The sequence below is a fragment of the Strix aluco genome, chromosome 1, assembly GCF_031877795.1.
Source record: "Strix aluco isolate bStrAlu1 chromosome 1, bStrAlu1.hap1, whole genome shotgun sequence".
NCBI lineage: Eukaryota > Metazoa > Chordata > Aves > Strigiformes > Strigidae > Strix > Strix aluco.
This window is the reverse complement of record NC_133931.1, coordinates 155,291,202-155,308,519: the sequence shown is the minus strand read 5'-3', so window position 1 is coordinate 155,308,519 and position 17,318 is coordinate 155,291,202. Positions and strand designations below refer to the sequence as shown.

Sequence of the window (17,318 nt, the reverse complement as noted above, 5' to 3'; positions counted from 1 at the left end):
TCCCAATCTGTGATAACCAGTTAGAAAATCTACTCACAGCTAAATTGCAAGTGTTCAATACATGGCTTTTTTTTTTTTTTTTTCAGTTCAACTTCTATCCATCAGCTCTTGCTATGACTTTAGTACTACAAAGAAACTTAAACTGCAAGCATCTCCTCCCTATGATAATTGAAGGGAATTGTTATCCTTAAATCTTAACGATGCTGCTCTTTTCACCGTTCATTGTTGTGGCACATTGAGAATGTGGCATATTTCCAACCTCCTCCAACTTTTCAGCCTCCGCCATTCTTACTCAAATGCCTACAACAGAAATGGACACGCAGACCAGTCCAACCCAGCTTCTAGCTTTCTATGTAACTCCTATCGGGGACTCTTTATTTTCTCATTCATATATTACATCTCCTTATAACGCACCACACTACATCTTCTAGCTACCACATCACTCTGAAAATCCAGGATGGATTTTCTACTGTATTTCTAGGATCTTGTTTTCTAAAATTCAAGCCATGAACTTAAAAGCATGACTTACATTCTTAGATTTATGACCCCATGTGGAAGTTCATTAAACATACCAAGTGATCAAGATCACTAACCAACACTGAACATTCTTAGTGTGCACTCTTCATTTTTTTTAAATCCTACATCTTCATTAAATAAGAAAGAAATTACTCTTGCAGAAATCACCAGAAGTTTTTCTACTCTCCACTAACAATTACTTGGCTATCTACTAGTCAAACAGTATTTCATGCCTGTGCCCTGGGACAGTCAATTGCACCACTGGGAACGTGACCACACATGTTATCTGTACTTAGGAATTTCAAGTTGCTTTCCCAATCTCCAGGTGGGACTACAAGATTGCCTAGGAACCACCCACCTGCAAGGAAAACGCTTTTGGTGATCGCAGAATTGAAAAAATGGGACTTCAAACTACTCAAAGAGCTATGTTTCATGTATTGTCACCAAGAAGGTGACCCAAGTCTCCATTGCTGTGTCTCTTCACTGAGAATGGTAGGAACTGCAGATTCGGAAGGTGCATTAACTGCTAACAACTGCGGTGGGTGAAAGAAGGTAACTCATGCCTGTGGGGCTTGTACCTTATTAGAGACAAGCCACCAATGTCATACATCCCAGGGTAAATTGCACAATTTTCTTCAAAGCTTCCACTGCATTCTGAGTAGAAATCTGTATTTAGTTACTTCATACAAGCAGTCAAAAACAAGCTGCAGATGCTTTATCAGAATGAAGATATCCAACAACACATTTCTTCTCCAATGTGAGTGGGCATGGATTTTTAGTGCATTTGATAGCCCCAAAGAGTTATTACAAAGGGATCAATTTCAACAGAAAAATGATGTACTCCTCCACAACTTATATATACAGAATGTTTACATCAAAGCACATTTTATTTTTAGAAGGTGAGCCAGTTTTTTCCATGGCATTTTTTCCATTTTATAAATTTTAATTACTGTGACAGCTTTTGCTTAAAACACAATCCCATCAGTTTGATGCTGTTGACTCAAACAGGGGCAAAAAGCTTGTCAGAAGACATAAAAAGTAACTCATTTAATCTTCTTTCATCCTTGTACAATTCAGTTTATGTGCACGACAGCACCTGCAGCTTTATGCAAATACAACGGCTTTGATAGCACTGTAACACACAGGTTTTGGCTTTTATACAGAAGGGAAGCTACATGAATGATCAAAGAGCCTGAACTACACCAAATGGTATGATGGAACCACCCTCTCACCAAGGGGGAATGATACTCTGCCATGTCATTATAGATGGCCACAAAAACAGACACTACAAGATGCTTTTAATTTTAAGTCTGATTTTAGAAGCTTTCGTAAAGGCTAGTTCCTGCCTTCAGTGCTCTACAAAATACAAACCAACATTTCGATAAATATACAAGAACATCCAAATGAAACTCATCAGAAAGAGGGGTGGGAGCAGCACGGTGCTGCACAGCTGCTCCCATATATCTACAGTTCCATGTAGAGTGGTGCCATGTGAAATCTTGCAAAAAGTTCTACTTTGTATTTTATAGACCTTTATAAAGGAAAGAAAGCCAAAGCTCCACCATTTCACAACTTGAATTTGGAGCATGAATTATGGAAGTAACATCTGTTAGAGCCACAAAGCTGATCCTAGCAAAACAGAGTAACAGGGAAGTCTACCAGCAATTTGCCTATCAGCAACTGCATCAACAGCAACCAAATTTCTACATTCAGGATATAGTAAGACAACTCAATCAATTTTCTTACAGCAAAATTTAAGAGCAATAACTGAGGACAGACTCTTGGCATATCATTCTTGTCACAAATGTCATTTAAATAATTCAGAAAAGCCATTAAAAGCAGGTAGGGAAGTACTTCAGAATATTGCAACAGATTCTAGATAGTGTTTTTCAAGTACTATTATTTCCCCTCAAAGCAGAAGCAGTTCTAGCTTTCTACAACTGACAGATTAAAATGGCCACAAAACAACAGCTTAACTTCACAGGTGAGATTTTGGCTGCTGCTAAAAGAAATGGTCCCAACTCACCACTTGCACTAGAATTCATCATGCAGCACAGTGAGGCAAGAAGCAACCCAGTAAACCAGGGCATTAGGGGCTTGAGAATGGGAAAATGAGGGAAAGAAGACACCAGACAGATGAGGTAAATCAAACCTACAGGCTTCCAAGAAGAGGGGAAGGTAAATGTAAAGATCTGCATTTAAAACCAGACCTTTTCTCTGCAACAAAATACCACCAACAGTTCACGAGTGAAAGCATTTGTGACACTTCATGAAGAAAATCATATTTTCTCTAATTATGTATATAGGCTTTGCTCCTCATAAATAGCATGTCTGCAAAGTAGCCATTTAAAATAGGATATGTTACTTAAACATGAGGCAAAGGAAGCAAATTTTCAGTATTTAAAAAAAAAAAACAAACCAAACTTTCTAGCCTAGTAAAACCAAGGAACCAAAATCACAAGTTTCTCTTCATTTTCAGTTCTTCAGCATGACTGCAGATGAAAAAAACACCCCACAACATTGGTTCAACCCTATCTAGTATCAACAACAGCTGAAATGTGACAACCTGGGCTTCAGCATCCAAGCTTGCATGGAATTACAAATACGCAATTAGCAGCTGCAGCCCAGGCTTGCCAAAGCTTACCCCGCTTTTCTAGATTAGTTAAAGGAAAACTCCTATGTCTGATCAAGCTGTAGTCATACTGCAATGCAGCTTCAGAGACATTACAAGCAAAATGTTGTCACAAGTGACCTACATAGAAAATCTGAATGCACAAGCTATCTGTGAAATAACTGGGTTAAAGGATTCAGCTGGAAATGACAGAAGCTGCAAAGCTCAAGGACAACAAATCTTCTATGGTTAAACCCCATAACCAGTATATACCTTGAGACTTCACAGGCTTTGACAAAGCCAAAATAAAGAACCTTCATGAGAGAAGAAAAACCCCATATTGCTTCAAAATGAAAGCAAGAGGCACAAAAACTGTTGTGAAAGATGCTAAAGAAGGATGTTCTCTTTAAGATTAAGAAATCATATGTCCGAGACCACCTGGTCTGGAAGAATTATGCATCTAGAGAAAGCTGCAAAGCTGGACTTACTCTCTGGAGACATATACAAGTATAATTGATTAAACTCCCCAATTATATGAACTTCAAAAAAAGAGGAAAAAATAAAGAAAGATGACAGGAACATGAAACTTGTAATCTATGCATTACTATTGACTACTAATTTTGCAGAATTTCCAGTACATAAATTCTAACATTTGCTGACTCAAGAATGAAAGGTTGTTAATCAACAGATCACAGATTAATTAGTCACAGTAGGATCTTTCATTACTGGGGCAGAAATAAAACACACAGCTGCCTACATGCTGATGAGAAAATAACAAGAGTGATTGGGTTTACTTAATTTTTAAGACTAAAATACTTGGTACAGATAAAGGGTCAATACCTTAAAGACAGTATAGCTTGCATTACTTGTATTCTACTTGAGAACAAAAAGTACTACAGATCAACTCTAGCAAAAGGAGAGAAAGATGAAGCACATTAGGCAGGATGTTACTCAAAAAAACACCCAACTGACACATCTAAGGCAATGAATATCACAGAAAATTTCAAAAGGGCTAAGAAGAAAATTATTTTTATTTACATGGAAGCTAATGAGTCTCTACAGAACTCTATGAAAGAGCACCCAGACTGACTCAACACCGCATCAGCTCTTCCCTTGAAAATTTATGCATGAACACAATAAAAACTACTGCAAGTAAGTGTTGAGTGCTCCCAAAATACCCCAGGTTGGACATTCTGCTATCAAGTCAATCCACAAAAATCTGTCAGAGGACTGACCTTAGAAGATTTCCAGTGCTAGTCAAAATTTCTTTCAATACTTTACACCTTGTCTCTGATGCCTTCTCTCCTTAATGTCTTTGGAAGCACTTGTTATTGCAGGCAGCACAAGGGAAACTATGTTAGGACAAGACACTTAACTGGCACAGTGGCAAGAAAAAGATACAGATAGCTTGAAAGAATTCTGCAGATTTACCTCAGTGATACTATTTTGGGGGCAATAAGGAATGAAAAGTTAGGGCAATGTCCTTTGCAAGTCAGGATAATTCAGCTTTTTGGTATTTGGTCTAGTGTTAGTCAAACAAGGAGCAAAAGGATGGCAAAGATGTGCCCTGCTGGATACACTGCTGTCACCCCTAAGCAACCTTGGCAAAATACACAAATTTGATACCTCAATTAACTTGGGGGCAGTTACACGCTTTTGTTTCCATAAAACAGCTTACACTGTAGTCGTAAAAATGGGTATTTTATCTCTAACAAAGGCAAAGGTAGGTTGGAATAAGCTTGTGCTGTCAAGACTACACTCTTTTTAATATGGTGAGAAGAACTGTTTTGCTTAAGTGCTAAACCATTGCTTCCAAATTGCTGCTGCCACTATTTAGTTTTCTAATAATTACTTGGAGGAAAACTGAGCCGCTTTTGTAGCCAACAATAGAAGCATACATTTACAAAGCTGAAAGGAAAACGGATAGGTCTGATAAGGTGATATCCTAAGACCTGTCTAGCGTGCTTGCTATGTTTTGTAGCAGATGAGCGTGAAGAACAGACACGGGAGGTGGACCAGGACTCCTGGAATTCCTACCAGCTAGGGACGACACAGCCCAGAGCCAAGGAGGCAGAATCGGGTAAGTCACAGGCTTGTCCTTTCCAGAAAGTGAGGATGATATACAATGAGTTTAGACAAAAGAAATACAAAACATAATTCTTAAAATATTTTCTCACATAAATTCTTAAATCATTCAGCCAAATGCAATGTAAAAAAGAAAAAATACTGACTTGGTAAGTTAGTGAAAATCTGACATCCTCTTTCCTCTCTCATCGGCTGCTGAGTTGTCAGCTATTGGTTTCTGCTATGCCTGGCACTGATGTAGCAGAAAAGTGGTGAATAAATACTTGCCAATAGTCAGTTTCCTCTAAGTTAGCAACTTTGTATTATATTCCACATTTTTGTCAGCAGTGTATGCCTCCAAGACCTAAAAAATAAAGAAATCTCGCAATTTCTCCTCCACTACAGTGTAATGGTAGCTCTTTAAGTTAACTTTTTTAATACAAAATATCACAAAATCTCCCCTTGTCTCCTATTTCAATATTTATGCTACTCTAAGGCTCTGAGTTTCACAGTGGATTTTAGTTACTTGCTTTTGTAGGGCTTGTGGCACATAAAATACTGTAGTAATTTCTACATTCCATGAGTTTGAATATGAGGATACCACCTTTGCAGTTACTATGGGTTTTCATTTTACGTGAACTTCAGAATCCGAACTGAAAAAGTCTCATGTTGCTCTCCTACAGCAAAAAGCTTCTCACGTGACATCTTTAAGAATTTGCTTGAGTAATTGTCAGATTCCTGTTCAAGTTTGTTGTCGAAAGTGGTATATCATATACTTGTTCATACTGAAATAGTAATTCTACTAATGAGACTTCATAAAAAAAAATTAAGAAAAGTTTTAGTGATGCATAGTAGTCCAAATAAGATACATCTAAGTAACTTGTAGTAATTTACAGTTCAACATATGTGAAAGCTCTGCCTTTAATAAAAACTTGGGGAGTAATTTGAAAAGACATACAAATAACATTTCCATAGCCCACAAATGTTTTGTTTGAAACCTAAACAACTGATTTAAAGCCAAGGCTGTATGTACGCTAAACAATGTGTCATTTAGAAAACTTCTAGTTGGTCTGTTTAAAATGAGAAACAAAGACTCGCCTTCATCCTACATCATGTCAGGCAGCTGCAACAACCAGTGCTTCAAAAAAAGTGTCAACTCAAAAGCACGTTGCCAAAGTGTAGAGTTATGCATCCATTAACACCAGCTGATGCATGACTTCACCTGAGCAGTGCTACAGTTGTGCTCCTCCCCTGAGCTCTCAAAAAATTTGACACATACAGAATCCACAAAATACAGTTTCTAAACATTTACCTAGGAATATTTTTCAGTTGTATCCTACAAAACTGACTTGTGAATAGCTTCATTTAGTATTTTTAGTATGAAGGTATCCATAGGATAAACTGCTCTTCCAAATACAGAAAACTTAAAATTCTTCAAAGAAAATATCTCAGACATAAATATAGATGCTTCATTACAATCACCACAGTATAGTCAGTAATTATACCGCTGAAGATTCTTAGCCAAAAGCAAACATTAGTTCAATGCAACCAAGGCTCATTTTGACAAGTTACTTAAACAAATGCCTAATCACTGTCATATCAACTAGTACCACCACCAAAAAAAAAAAAAAAAAAAAAAAAAAAAAAGAATTCCCAGTCTCCATGCCAACCCTTCTTTGTGCTGACACAAGATTCTTCTTTTGCCACGCTGCAAATGGGCTGAAGACTAACCTTCCTTGCAGCTCCCAGAAAATCTTCCAGCTGGATTTGAACACTAATCTAATTTGGGCCAAGTGTTACTAGTTCTTTCAGCAGCAGCACAGACTTAGGCCAGGTTAAAAATCTGAACTTCAGCCTAGAGGAACAGCTGCTATTGTTGGACCACAGTTTTTTCCAATTAAACCAGAATGACACTTCATAAATGCCACTGAGGCCAGTATGCCTCTTCAAGTGCTTAAAATGGATGGAGAATCATTTCCATACTCTTATTCATGCAACTGACACCCTCTACATCAACCAAACTTTCTCATCCAAGCACCTTCAAAAGGTTGTCCACTATATTAAGAAGCAGCATGAAAAGGGAATTCCAGAATCTGTAAAAAAGGAAGACGATAGTAAAAAAGAAAAAGCTCTACAGGAAAAACAGTCAAAAAGAGGCTGACCGCATATGGAATGCACAGTTTAATTTTTTCCCCCCTTCACTTTGTTCTGTTTTTCATTAAGCAAGAAAGCCCTTCAAGTTTGGGGGATTTTTTGAAACAAAAAGTTCTCAAGTCTTATTTTCCTAAAAGTCACTGTAACCTGGTTTGGAAAAAGAAGCTGACAAGTGCACAGTACTGAAATGAAAATACTTACTTAAATTTTACAGTTTTAAAAGATGTGCAATTTCTGAAAAGCTAGGAAAAAAAACGAGAAAAACACAAACCTTGAAATAAACAAGTTAATAGTGACTCCAGTGCCACATTAAAAAAGTGGTTTTCTGTACAGTGTTTTATCCATTAACATCTGTGACGCCAATCGTCCTTGCCACGTTCCGATGGGAAACCTCTCAAAGGAACCAGCTATCTTGGACACAGCAGTTCTAGTTATTTTCCAGTGGTAACTTTATGCTGGTCATGTTACAGATCCACCAACATTAAAATGGTCAAAGGAAGACTAGAAAAAGAAAGTTTGCCACATCACACTGGTCAGTGGAAAAAGGGCTGTGTCCAAGAAATCCACTGATATTGATATGAGGTAAAGAACTGCAAAACAGAGTCATGGCTAAGGCAGTGACTGCCAAGGAATTTGCATTGATTCTAATATTTTTGAAAAGGAAGATGCAAGTCTGGATTCTTCCTAGCTCTTTCCAAATGCTGTGGTTAAAATAGGTCATTGTGTAGTAAAACATCCTTGTAAAAGGGGCAGGGTGGGGGAAGAACTTTTACAGTTTCAGTACTGTCAGTTATTGTACAAACTTAGTATGATTAAAAAAATGGCAAGTTTTTGTACTTGAATATCCATAGTGTTACCAGGAACTCTGTTCTCAAAAGTAAAGGCAAGACAACAGCCAGGTCAAGATCACAAAAGTGAAGGCCTAGATGAAGCAGCCTAAAAGACAGGGAATTAAAAGGATAAAGCCAGCAGGCTCAGTAGTTACACTGCACTGTAAGGCATCTCAAACATCAATACTCATCAGATGGCGAGCCAGCATGCAAACACACATCAGGATCAGGAGAAAACCTGACATTGGGAGGAGGGAAAGTGGGAGAAGAGAAAGTTGGAAAGTTTAAGAAGTACAAGGTAGTTTGAATAAAATTGAAAAAAACAAAAACTGCTAGCTATATCTGAAAATAATAGCTATACAGAGGCAACCCAAACCGACGCTGCTTCTGAACAAAACTTTTCAACAGTGAAGCACTTAAGACATGCAGACTAACCAGACAGAAAGCAAGGACGGAGTCCTAAACTGAGTATCGTACTGGGAGAGCAATACTAGTCACCCCAGCATCCAATTATGCTAGAGTGACAGTCCTACAGAAAAATCAATCAGAAAGCTGTGGAAAATGGTTTTAGGCAAGATCCAGACTTCAGCAAAAAATCTGTGCTGCACTGAGCTGTTACAATGTACATCAATAAGCCCTCTGCTCTCCCAAGAATATTCCTTCCAAAAATAAACTCACCATAAACAACCACAACAAACTGCCTCTTTACAGTATGTGTCTCAGCTTAACTGCTTTTTAGTTTGATCTAAACTCATTTACACTGTAAAAACAAAGATCAAGGTTGTCACTACCACCCCTCCAAAACATCGTATTTTATTCCAAATTTCCATGAAGGTTTGTTGTTTTGGGTTTTTTTTCCTCTCCCCACTCATCTTTAATAACGTTTCATTTGAATTATAGGCCTAAATTGGTCCAGAGATAATTCAGGTACTGAAATACCAACAGACTTACTCGTAAATGGATATAACTTGCTGCTTTTACCAGAGTTGTTTCATAACATCCTCCACCCCCTCAGCTGGAGATGCAGCACTGCAATCTCTATCAGGACGCTATACTTTCTTTCAACTATATAGGTAAGTTAAAAAATAATAAAAAAAAAATCCTTCTCTACTAGCTAACTTCCTAATTATGAAAAGGAGCATCCTCATGCCTCTAGGTCCCTGAAAAAATAATGAGATGCATACTCTTGTCTCTTCAGAGATTTAAGGGCTTCTCCTCTCCCAGTCATGACCATAAGCTGTGTCTTTTCTACTGCTTAAAATAATCCTGAAGGACTGGACATAAAGATAGCATATTTCTGGGTTAAAATTTTTCCTAAAACACACCTTAGCTATGATTCTGAAAGGAGTCATTTAAAGCATACTCAAAGATTTAAGTTGAAACACTTCTTTAAAAATAAAGTATGTCAACCAGCCACTCCTGAAGTCCTTGTACGAGGCCTACTGAAAGTATTTCAGCAAAAAGTATATGCCGAGGTTGGGGTTTTTTTGTTTTGTTTGCTCTGGTTTTTGGGTGGCTCAGTGTTTTTTAATTTGAAAAGCTTCACTGTAACGATTAAAAGGGCTAGGATAAAGTGACCTGGATGGCTTTTTCCAGTCCCAAAGTATAGATTTTTAAAAAATTATTATTTATTTAAATATAAATAGCCCATAAAGAATGACATTAAGTTCTTTAAATTGATTGGACAACAGTAACGTCTGCAGCACAGAAGAAATATAAAGGTCATTTTCAGCTATAGTGCCTCTGACAGCAGATACAAGATACTCTTCAGCATTACATTTGCTATTTCAAATCACGTCAGATTTGTTCAAAGCTACACTGATTTCACAGCATTTGTATAGAACACAAAAAAACCCTGATCACATCTTTATTAGTGACCAGATTTTAAAGCTATTTCACTGGTTCCTTTTTGCTGTTAGGACCAATTTCCTGATCTTAAAGATCATTACAACTATTGGCCTTTACTCAGCAAACTTGAGGAAGCTCAAGTCTACTACAGACATACTATACCTATGCTCCTGCCTGCTTCTACATGCTTAACTGACCATCCTGAAATCTCACAAATGGGAACAAATGGGGTGGGGGAGATGGGGGGAAAATATCAGTAAGACCCCACCATCCATTAAAGATGGATGAACAATCTGCTAATTTCCTCATCAGGAAAAGCTAACACATCAAAACACTGCAGATCCTCAAGTGCTACCTGTCAGTGCTAAACACTTTGACATTTATGGAATTAAGATGAACAAGCTTGAAGCTTTTACCACTGACAAGTTTGCAACAGTTGACAAAGCAATCTGTCGGTAAAAAGCAGCCAGAACTACCCTGGCTACTTCAATTTAACTTGAAATATTTAAGTTGCAGCTTTCAGCCTGCACATTATGTGCACACGTTATGTGCTTTTATGGATTTTCAGAGTTTCTACACACAAAAAAACCCTCAGACTTCTAAAACTTGCTACTAGACACCTTTCTGATTTTTCTTCTTTTAAAGAAATCAGCATCACTTCACAGAAAATATGAACTACTTCCTACATACAAGAAAAGCCAAACACTGCAAAATTTGCATAAAAGGTTGTACTGCGGGAACTAATTAAGACTTGACTGCACCTAAGGCCACGTTTACACTTTTACTGAACAAGAGCTATGCTTAGAAAAATTATCTTCATTTGTAAACAGTTAATATGGGCTTAATTACAAGTATATACTTACAAAAATGCTTCTAAGTTTTATGCATTATTATTGTACAAGTTGTTCTGTAACTGGCAGAATCCAGTTTGGTTTTCTAGACACCAGTGGCCATCACTTCCTACCAGGCAGTTAGTGCAGGTTCCTCTTTCAGCCTTCTTGCTTCTCTGTCTTCCTGAAAAGCATCCTCAGCATAAACCTGAAGGCAGAGGGACTGAGTGCTAATTAGCAAATGGTCCCTATTAGATGTAATTGTAGACAGAATCTTCTGATTTGGTATTTTTTCTGAAAGAAATCAAGTTCACATGCTGCTAGACTGCCCCACGATGTGAATGAAAGCCCAGTAAATGGGAACAACTGGGAGATTCACTTCAAAAATGGAATTATGATCAGAGCTAAAACTCCCTTGTAGATGCAACCATCTAGTACGCTGTTTCACCAGACCAGAAACACAAGTGAGACCTGCTAGCCAGTAACAGTTGTGCTAACTAATCAGCCAACTACTGTAGAATAGAAAAAGCTTATTTATATTGTTCCCCAGAGAAAGTCAAACAATCCTATAAACATTTTACAAAACCAACATCTATATATTTATATGACATTTCTAGTCTTCAGCACCTTTTGAAATTCTTCAAGAGGTCCCAGTGTCATCTAGCGAGAGGTGGTGGAGTAAAAGGGAACTGACAACAGGCAGCATGATCACTTAAGTCTTCCACACATAAGGAAGAAAAAGTGTTCTGCTGCCAGACCAAAGGCATGGGGAAAAAACAGCACTGATACTTTACAGAGACATCTGCAATCCTGAGTTAGGCTATAAAAGCACTAATTTTAAAATCTGAATGCAGAATACTTCCCCAGTCTCAAGGGGCTCTTTCACATGATCACTGCTGGCCTTAGTTACCTAAAAGCTTTTTTCTTAGATAAACTATCCAATTATAGGGGTATATAATTTATATTCAACCTAGAAAGGAAAGAGACTTCCCTTCTCCCCTTTTCCTCAGAACTGAAGGGTCTGTCTTCCTATACCCACAGATGGAAGTAAGGAAGTAAGCTTTTATTCAACCAAGAGAGGAACACACCCAAAACAGTTTTTTCCTTTAGTTGTATTTCATATACATCTGTATTAATGCTTTTGGACTCCAGTTTCCTTATCCAGAGCCTCGGTGTTGGTCTGTTTACTCCCTCTCCCTTCAAGTGCAGAAGCAAGATTTCCTCCAGAGCAGAGCAGTACTTTCTAGTCCTCATCCCCTCAGACTACCTAAAGCAGCGCCCATCGAGTCAAGAGCCACTTTTGCTGACCCCACCAAAACACGGTGGTGGTTTGCAAACCAAGGCAGCAGGATCCACACAGAATAGCAGGGATGCTTCCCCTTCAAGAGTCAAAGGTGAAAGTTATTATAATGTCAGTGTTTTGGAAGTGGAATATAATTATTGGAAGCAACCAGCTGACTCCAATATCAAACAGGGACTAGAAGTTAGTTCCCTTATCTTTCTATTCAGGAATCCTGCCCAAGAAAACAAAACTGAAATAGCCTATGTAAGACCATGCAACTTTTGCAACCACACTCCTACTCTCATATTTCATAACCCCCTGAATACATTTTATTTACAGTTCTAACTTTAGTCTATTGACCCAGGCAGCAACAAGATGGAGAATATGGTTAGACTATTTTGAGTAGTATTTTGGCAAGTATATATGAATATCTTACAAGAAAATGAATTGAGCACCTTTGGATCATAGGGGAGAAAAAAACTTAATGCACTCTTTTCCTCACAGTTCTGAAAACGAAGGATGGCATAGTACATAGCAAACATACTCCTACCTGGAATGTATTATTATGTAGCAGATCTCATAAGACTTCATAAAAACCAACATATTTAAAAACCTTTTTGCATACAAGCTTTATGTAAAACTAAGTAAATCAGTATTACTGAAAAACAAAACAAAAAACCCCACACCACTGCAGCTTTAAAGTTGTCCTCATCTTTTTCACTCACTTCTTTCCAAAAGCACTACTGGACCCAAAGCATACATAAAATACTATTTTAGAACTTCAGTGCATTTAACTGAGAAGGATCAACACTAAACTACTACTTTTCATATACCCTCAAACAAAAAGTGCCAAGAAAAACATGTATGCAACAAAACAAAAAGCTCTATTAATTCATCTGGTTCATACCATACACAAACAGTGCTCAGTTTTGATTTATGACCAATGCTAACTACTAATTAGCCGGCTTAGAACTGAGATATTAAGAAGTCTGTTCTGAAAGGCACGCTAGAGTAGTTTTGACAAGCTGAAGTAGTTAAACTATCAACATAGTACAAGTCATAGTCACTATGCATAAACTCACATACAGCCAACAGGGAATATAGACATGGTAAAAATAACAAAAAACCCCACACCACCTTTCAAGAAAAGCATTACACGACAGCTTTTATACACAAATAAAAAAAGGTAGAATTTTACTGCATTTTAGCAAAACTTCTACTTTGTTGGGAGCTTTTTTTTGATATGAAGTATTTAAAGTTTTCTTTGCTACTTTGCAAGACTCTTACAAAAATAGCTAAAACACAGAACTGTAATTTCCATATCCAGGTTTTATGAAAAAATATAAAATCTGTATTCCTATACTGAAGGTCTCTATAACTAGCTTAGAGTGAAATGAAATGTCTCAAAATAGCTGAAGGTGACAAAGAGCTTAGGAATAGCTTCCATGTATCCTTTTATACTCTCTACAGCCATACTGGACTCTGAAAAGAAAACCAGTATGTTCTGCTGTTCTGGATGCAGCTGATTTATTATGACCTTTACTTTTAGACAGAGACTTCAGATTAAAGTGTTATGCCGAACACCCTTGAAGCCAGTAAACTGACCCAGCTTGTTAACAAGCTGCAAGGCAAAAAGCAAGAAAACCCTTCAGAACAGCAGTAGTCAATAGATCCATAGCATGATTCAGACCATGAACAAATGGATCATCACATCTGTGCAAGAACTAATTCTGCACTTAACCTTTAAGGTGCCTTTTTTTTTAGACACAAATCATGTAAATTAAAACAAAACAAACCAACACCCAGAGGATTACTAAATGTATTTAGTGATACTTTGACGACAGAAAGGGCAGAACCAAAAGACATTTAAGCCTTCAGGAGGAAACACCCAATGAGCTCACATGTTACACAAATGGCAAAAAAGCTTCTGATGAAAGAGGTATGGAGAAAAATTTAAGCTTATAAAAAGGCCCCACGATACAATATTCAGACCAGTTCCAAAAGTTTAAGTGGAACATCAGCAATTGCATTCATTCTGAACAGTGTCTATGCACAATGTCCCGGGCACTGTAACCACCTGACTCAACCAGCGAGACAACAAGTCTCTCCTAACAGATCTGCTTTGTAATAAACTGTGTTAAGTGGCAACTCATTTACCCTAACTTTTTAGGGAAACACTGTATACCACCTCTACCCCACTCAACTGCAGGATTCCAATGTGTCCTCTTATCCTCATTTGCGTCACCTCAAAGAAGGATCACAAAAAGCTGCGGTATTCAGCAGGTTTGAGGCAAGAGAAATCCTTGGGGGTAGCAGGGTACCGTCTGACAACCTCTCATGGCATGCTGCAAAGAGGCTGAACAAAATCCACCTTTGTTAACCGATCTGACCAAGGAAACTTCTCCATGAACCACAGCTTTCCGCAATCCCTGCCCACCTTATCACCAGTCAGCCACCCCGTTTCCACTTCTTCAGCAACACCCAGTGCTAAATCTGAAGTGTGTGATTCGAATCAAGGGTAGCACACAGCAGGATATCCGTCTCAGTCACATTTTTCCACTTTTTTATCCACAGAAATGCAATTACTAATTATTTTTGTAGATCAAAATTTACATCTCAAGACTAAGCAGCAATACAAGAAGTTTCCTTTGTCTTCTGTTTTCATCTTCCCCTTCACACCTAGCATATCAAGCCCTCACTTTCTCCCAGAATAGCTTCAAGAACCACAGCTTTTGCTTACTTCTAGAATCAGGTAACTGAAGCTATACATACGTTTTGACATATGCAGTCACTTTGTTCGAATATGTGGAAAGAGCTAAAGATGTTTTTGAACAGTAAATAATAAGAAGACTTCCAGAAAGGGTCCAAAGTACATCAACAAAAAGGCTGCAGCCAAAATCACCAGAAACAAGATCTCTACAATTTGCTGGACATGAAAGGATGCTAAACATACTCAATAGTACTGCTATGACACAGCAGCTTGAAAACACGTAGAAAGACATATAAGATATGGCCCTTGATATTCCCTTCTCAGAAGCATAAACATAATCAAGGTACAATTTAACTAAAAAGTCATATGTAATCATCTACAGAAACAAAGATAGCCTTTTTAGTTATCTTAGTCTTCTTAGCAGGAAAATAAAAATTTCTCAGTTGCTTATTTCTCCTGGTTTTTTGGTGTTCTGTTTTTGTGGGGGTTTTTTTGTTTGGTTTTTTGGTTTTTTGGGGTTTTTTTTGTTGTTGCGTTTTTTTTTGTTTTTTTTTTTTTTTAAGACACCTAATTTAAAAGCTTCTCACTGGATCAAGAAAACCCAGCTGAATTTTTTAAAATCTTTTTCCTCTATATGTAACAAAACCTATCATAAAACTTCAGCTATGAAGAGGGTTTATATAAAAAGCCAAAGGCTAGGGGGGAGGGGGAGAAATCTTACACAGCAAATTGAGACTGCAGTTCATTACAAGTAAGAGAAACTGAGTATTTATGCCTCTTCATAATGAAGAGGTAACATTTATTGAGGTGTTCATGTCACTCAGACAATACTGTCAGTACTAGTATATGCACCAGAAATATCTTCTGTGAAAAAAGAGGTATTTTAAAAGATGAATACTTCATGGAGAAAATTCTCAGGAGGGGAAATATACAGCAACTACTGTCAACCTAAATTTGGCATACACACCCACCTCTCTAAAAGATACCATGGTCTGCAATATTTTTAACTGTGTCAAAGCCAATCTTTTATCTTTTCTGTAGAGTTAAAAGTGCTAGAGACTCTCAAATTCTTATTCAGTAAGAGCCAGCCTCAAGCTTCATCTAAAGAACATTGACAGTGGGTGTTGTTAAAAGAATGTGTCCACCTGAAGAAAACAAACAGCTTTTAAGATGTGACACATTCTTCTAGGAAGTACTGACTCCTCTAGGATACATGCAAAGGTCTAGTTCTAGTAGCTGGTCAATTAGCAAGCAGCTTTCTCTTCCTTATTAAAAACCTACAAAAAACAAGAAAAAGGCAAAACCAAAAAAAAAAATATCCCACCACTTTATTACTGATTGGATAGAGAAGGTGGTTCTGGAGAGTAAGTAGTTTTACAGACAAGGATAGATGAAAATGCAAATTAAGCCTTTAACCACTTACCTGGGGAGAGAGGGACTTCTCAAGAGGGAACATTCCATAAAGCACAAATATGAACAGCATGTAGAACAAGTTATGAAATGCCTCCCCAAAACCACGAAACGCAGTCAGTAAAGATTCATCTTTACTGAGGCTAGGGCCCTATCCTTAGTGCTTATGTCTGCATTTGGCAAGTTGAGGATAACCCAGCCTTAGAAAGATGTATCTAAATTAAACCACTTAGAAATATGAAAACAAGTGAAGAACACAATATCTTTAGTGAAGCATGGTTGTTGGCCTTATTTTATTATCATTTCATTGTTCCAAACTATTTATTTAAATATTAATCATAGTCAACATTCATTAAATTGATTTTACTATTTTTTAAGCTGACAGCAGCAGTCAGTTAAGGAAACTGCTAAATACAATGTTGACAAGCATAACCTTATTTGAATAAGCAGAAAAAAAACTCTCTGCATCTGCCATCAGCTCACCTCACTAGTAACAGGGAAGACTTTCTTGCCCTGCTTTCCAATGGCATAAAAAATGATGCAACAACATATCAGTTTTAAAATGCTAAAGGAACAAGATAAATGACTACAGGTTTGCTCATTAATTGTATAATCATTTCTTTCAGAGTTTATTAAAAATACATACATTGACAAAGGTCTTCACACTCTGCATATTCAAATTAGTATCATTCAAATAAGAACTGTCATTATGTGCAACTGAATGTTAGTTTCTATCTGAGGCAACCCTATTGAATCTTTGGTTAAAAAACTACTACTTAATAAAATATTCACAGTATCTGCTTAATGAGAAAATGAAAACAGCCTAACTTCATCTAATTAGCAACTACAAAGCATGTCAGGAGACAAGTTTAGCCAGAGAAAAATTCTAAAGGGTATGAGATTCACAAAGATTTCAGAGTCCTTTCAAACTATCAATAACACCTTCCACCTTACTGAACTCTACTTCTGGTTGAAATGGTATAAAAGTATTTTTGCAGTTTAGACTTTTTTGACGCAAAATGAAACAGCCTAAATGGTAAAATGAGAAAGCTGAATGGTAAAG

General features: G+C 37.3%; 1 protein-coding gene across 3 annotated transcripts in view; it reads right to left on the bottom strand.

The window, feature by feature from the left end:
- Nucleotides 1-17,318, bottom strand: part of SEPTIN7 (septin 7) — a 62,441-nt gene that overhangs the window by 30,295 nt on the left and 14,828 nt on the right. For 2 of the 3 annotated variants that reach the window (XM_074841450.1, XM_074841460.1), the window contains exon 2: nucleotides 5,359-5,555. The exons of the other annotated variant lie outside the window; for it this stretch is intronic. In XM_074841450.1, the coding sequence (XP_074697551.1) occupies nucleotides 5,359-5,401 (43 nt within the window). In that variant the 5' untranslated portion in view covers nucleotides 5,402-5,555. The remainder of the gene's footprint in view (nucleotides 1-5,358; nucleotides 5,556-17,318) is intronic. 3 annotated transcript variants of the gene reach the window in all.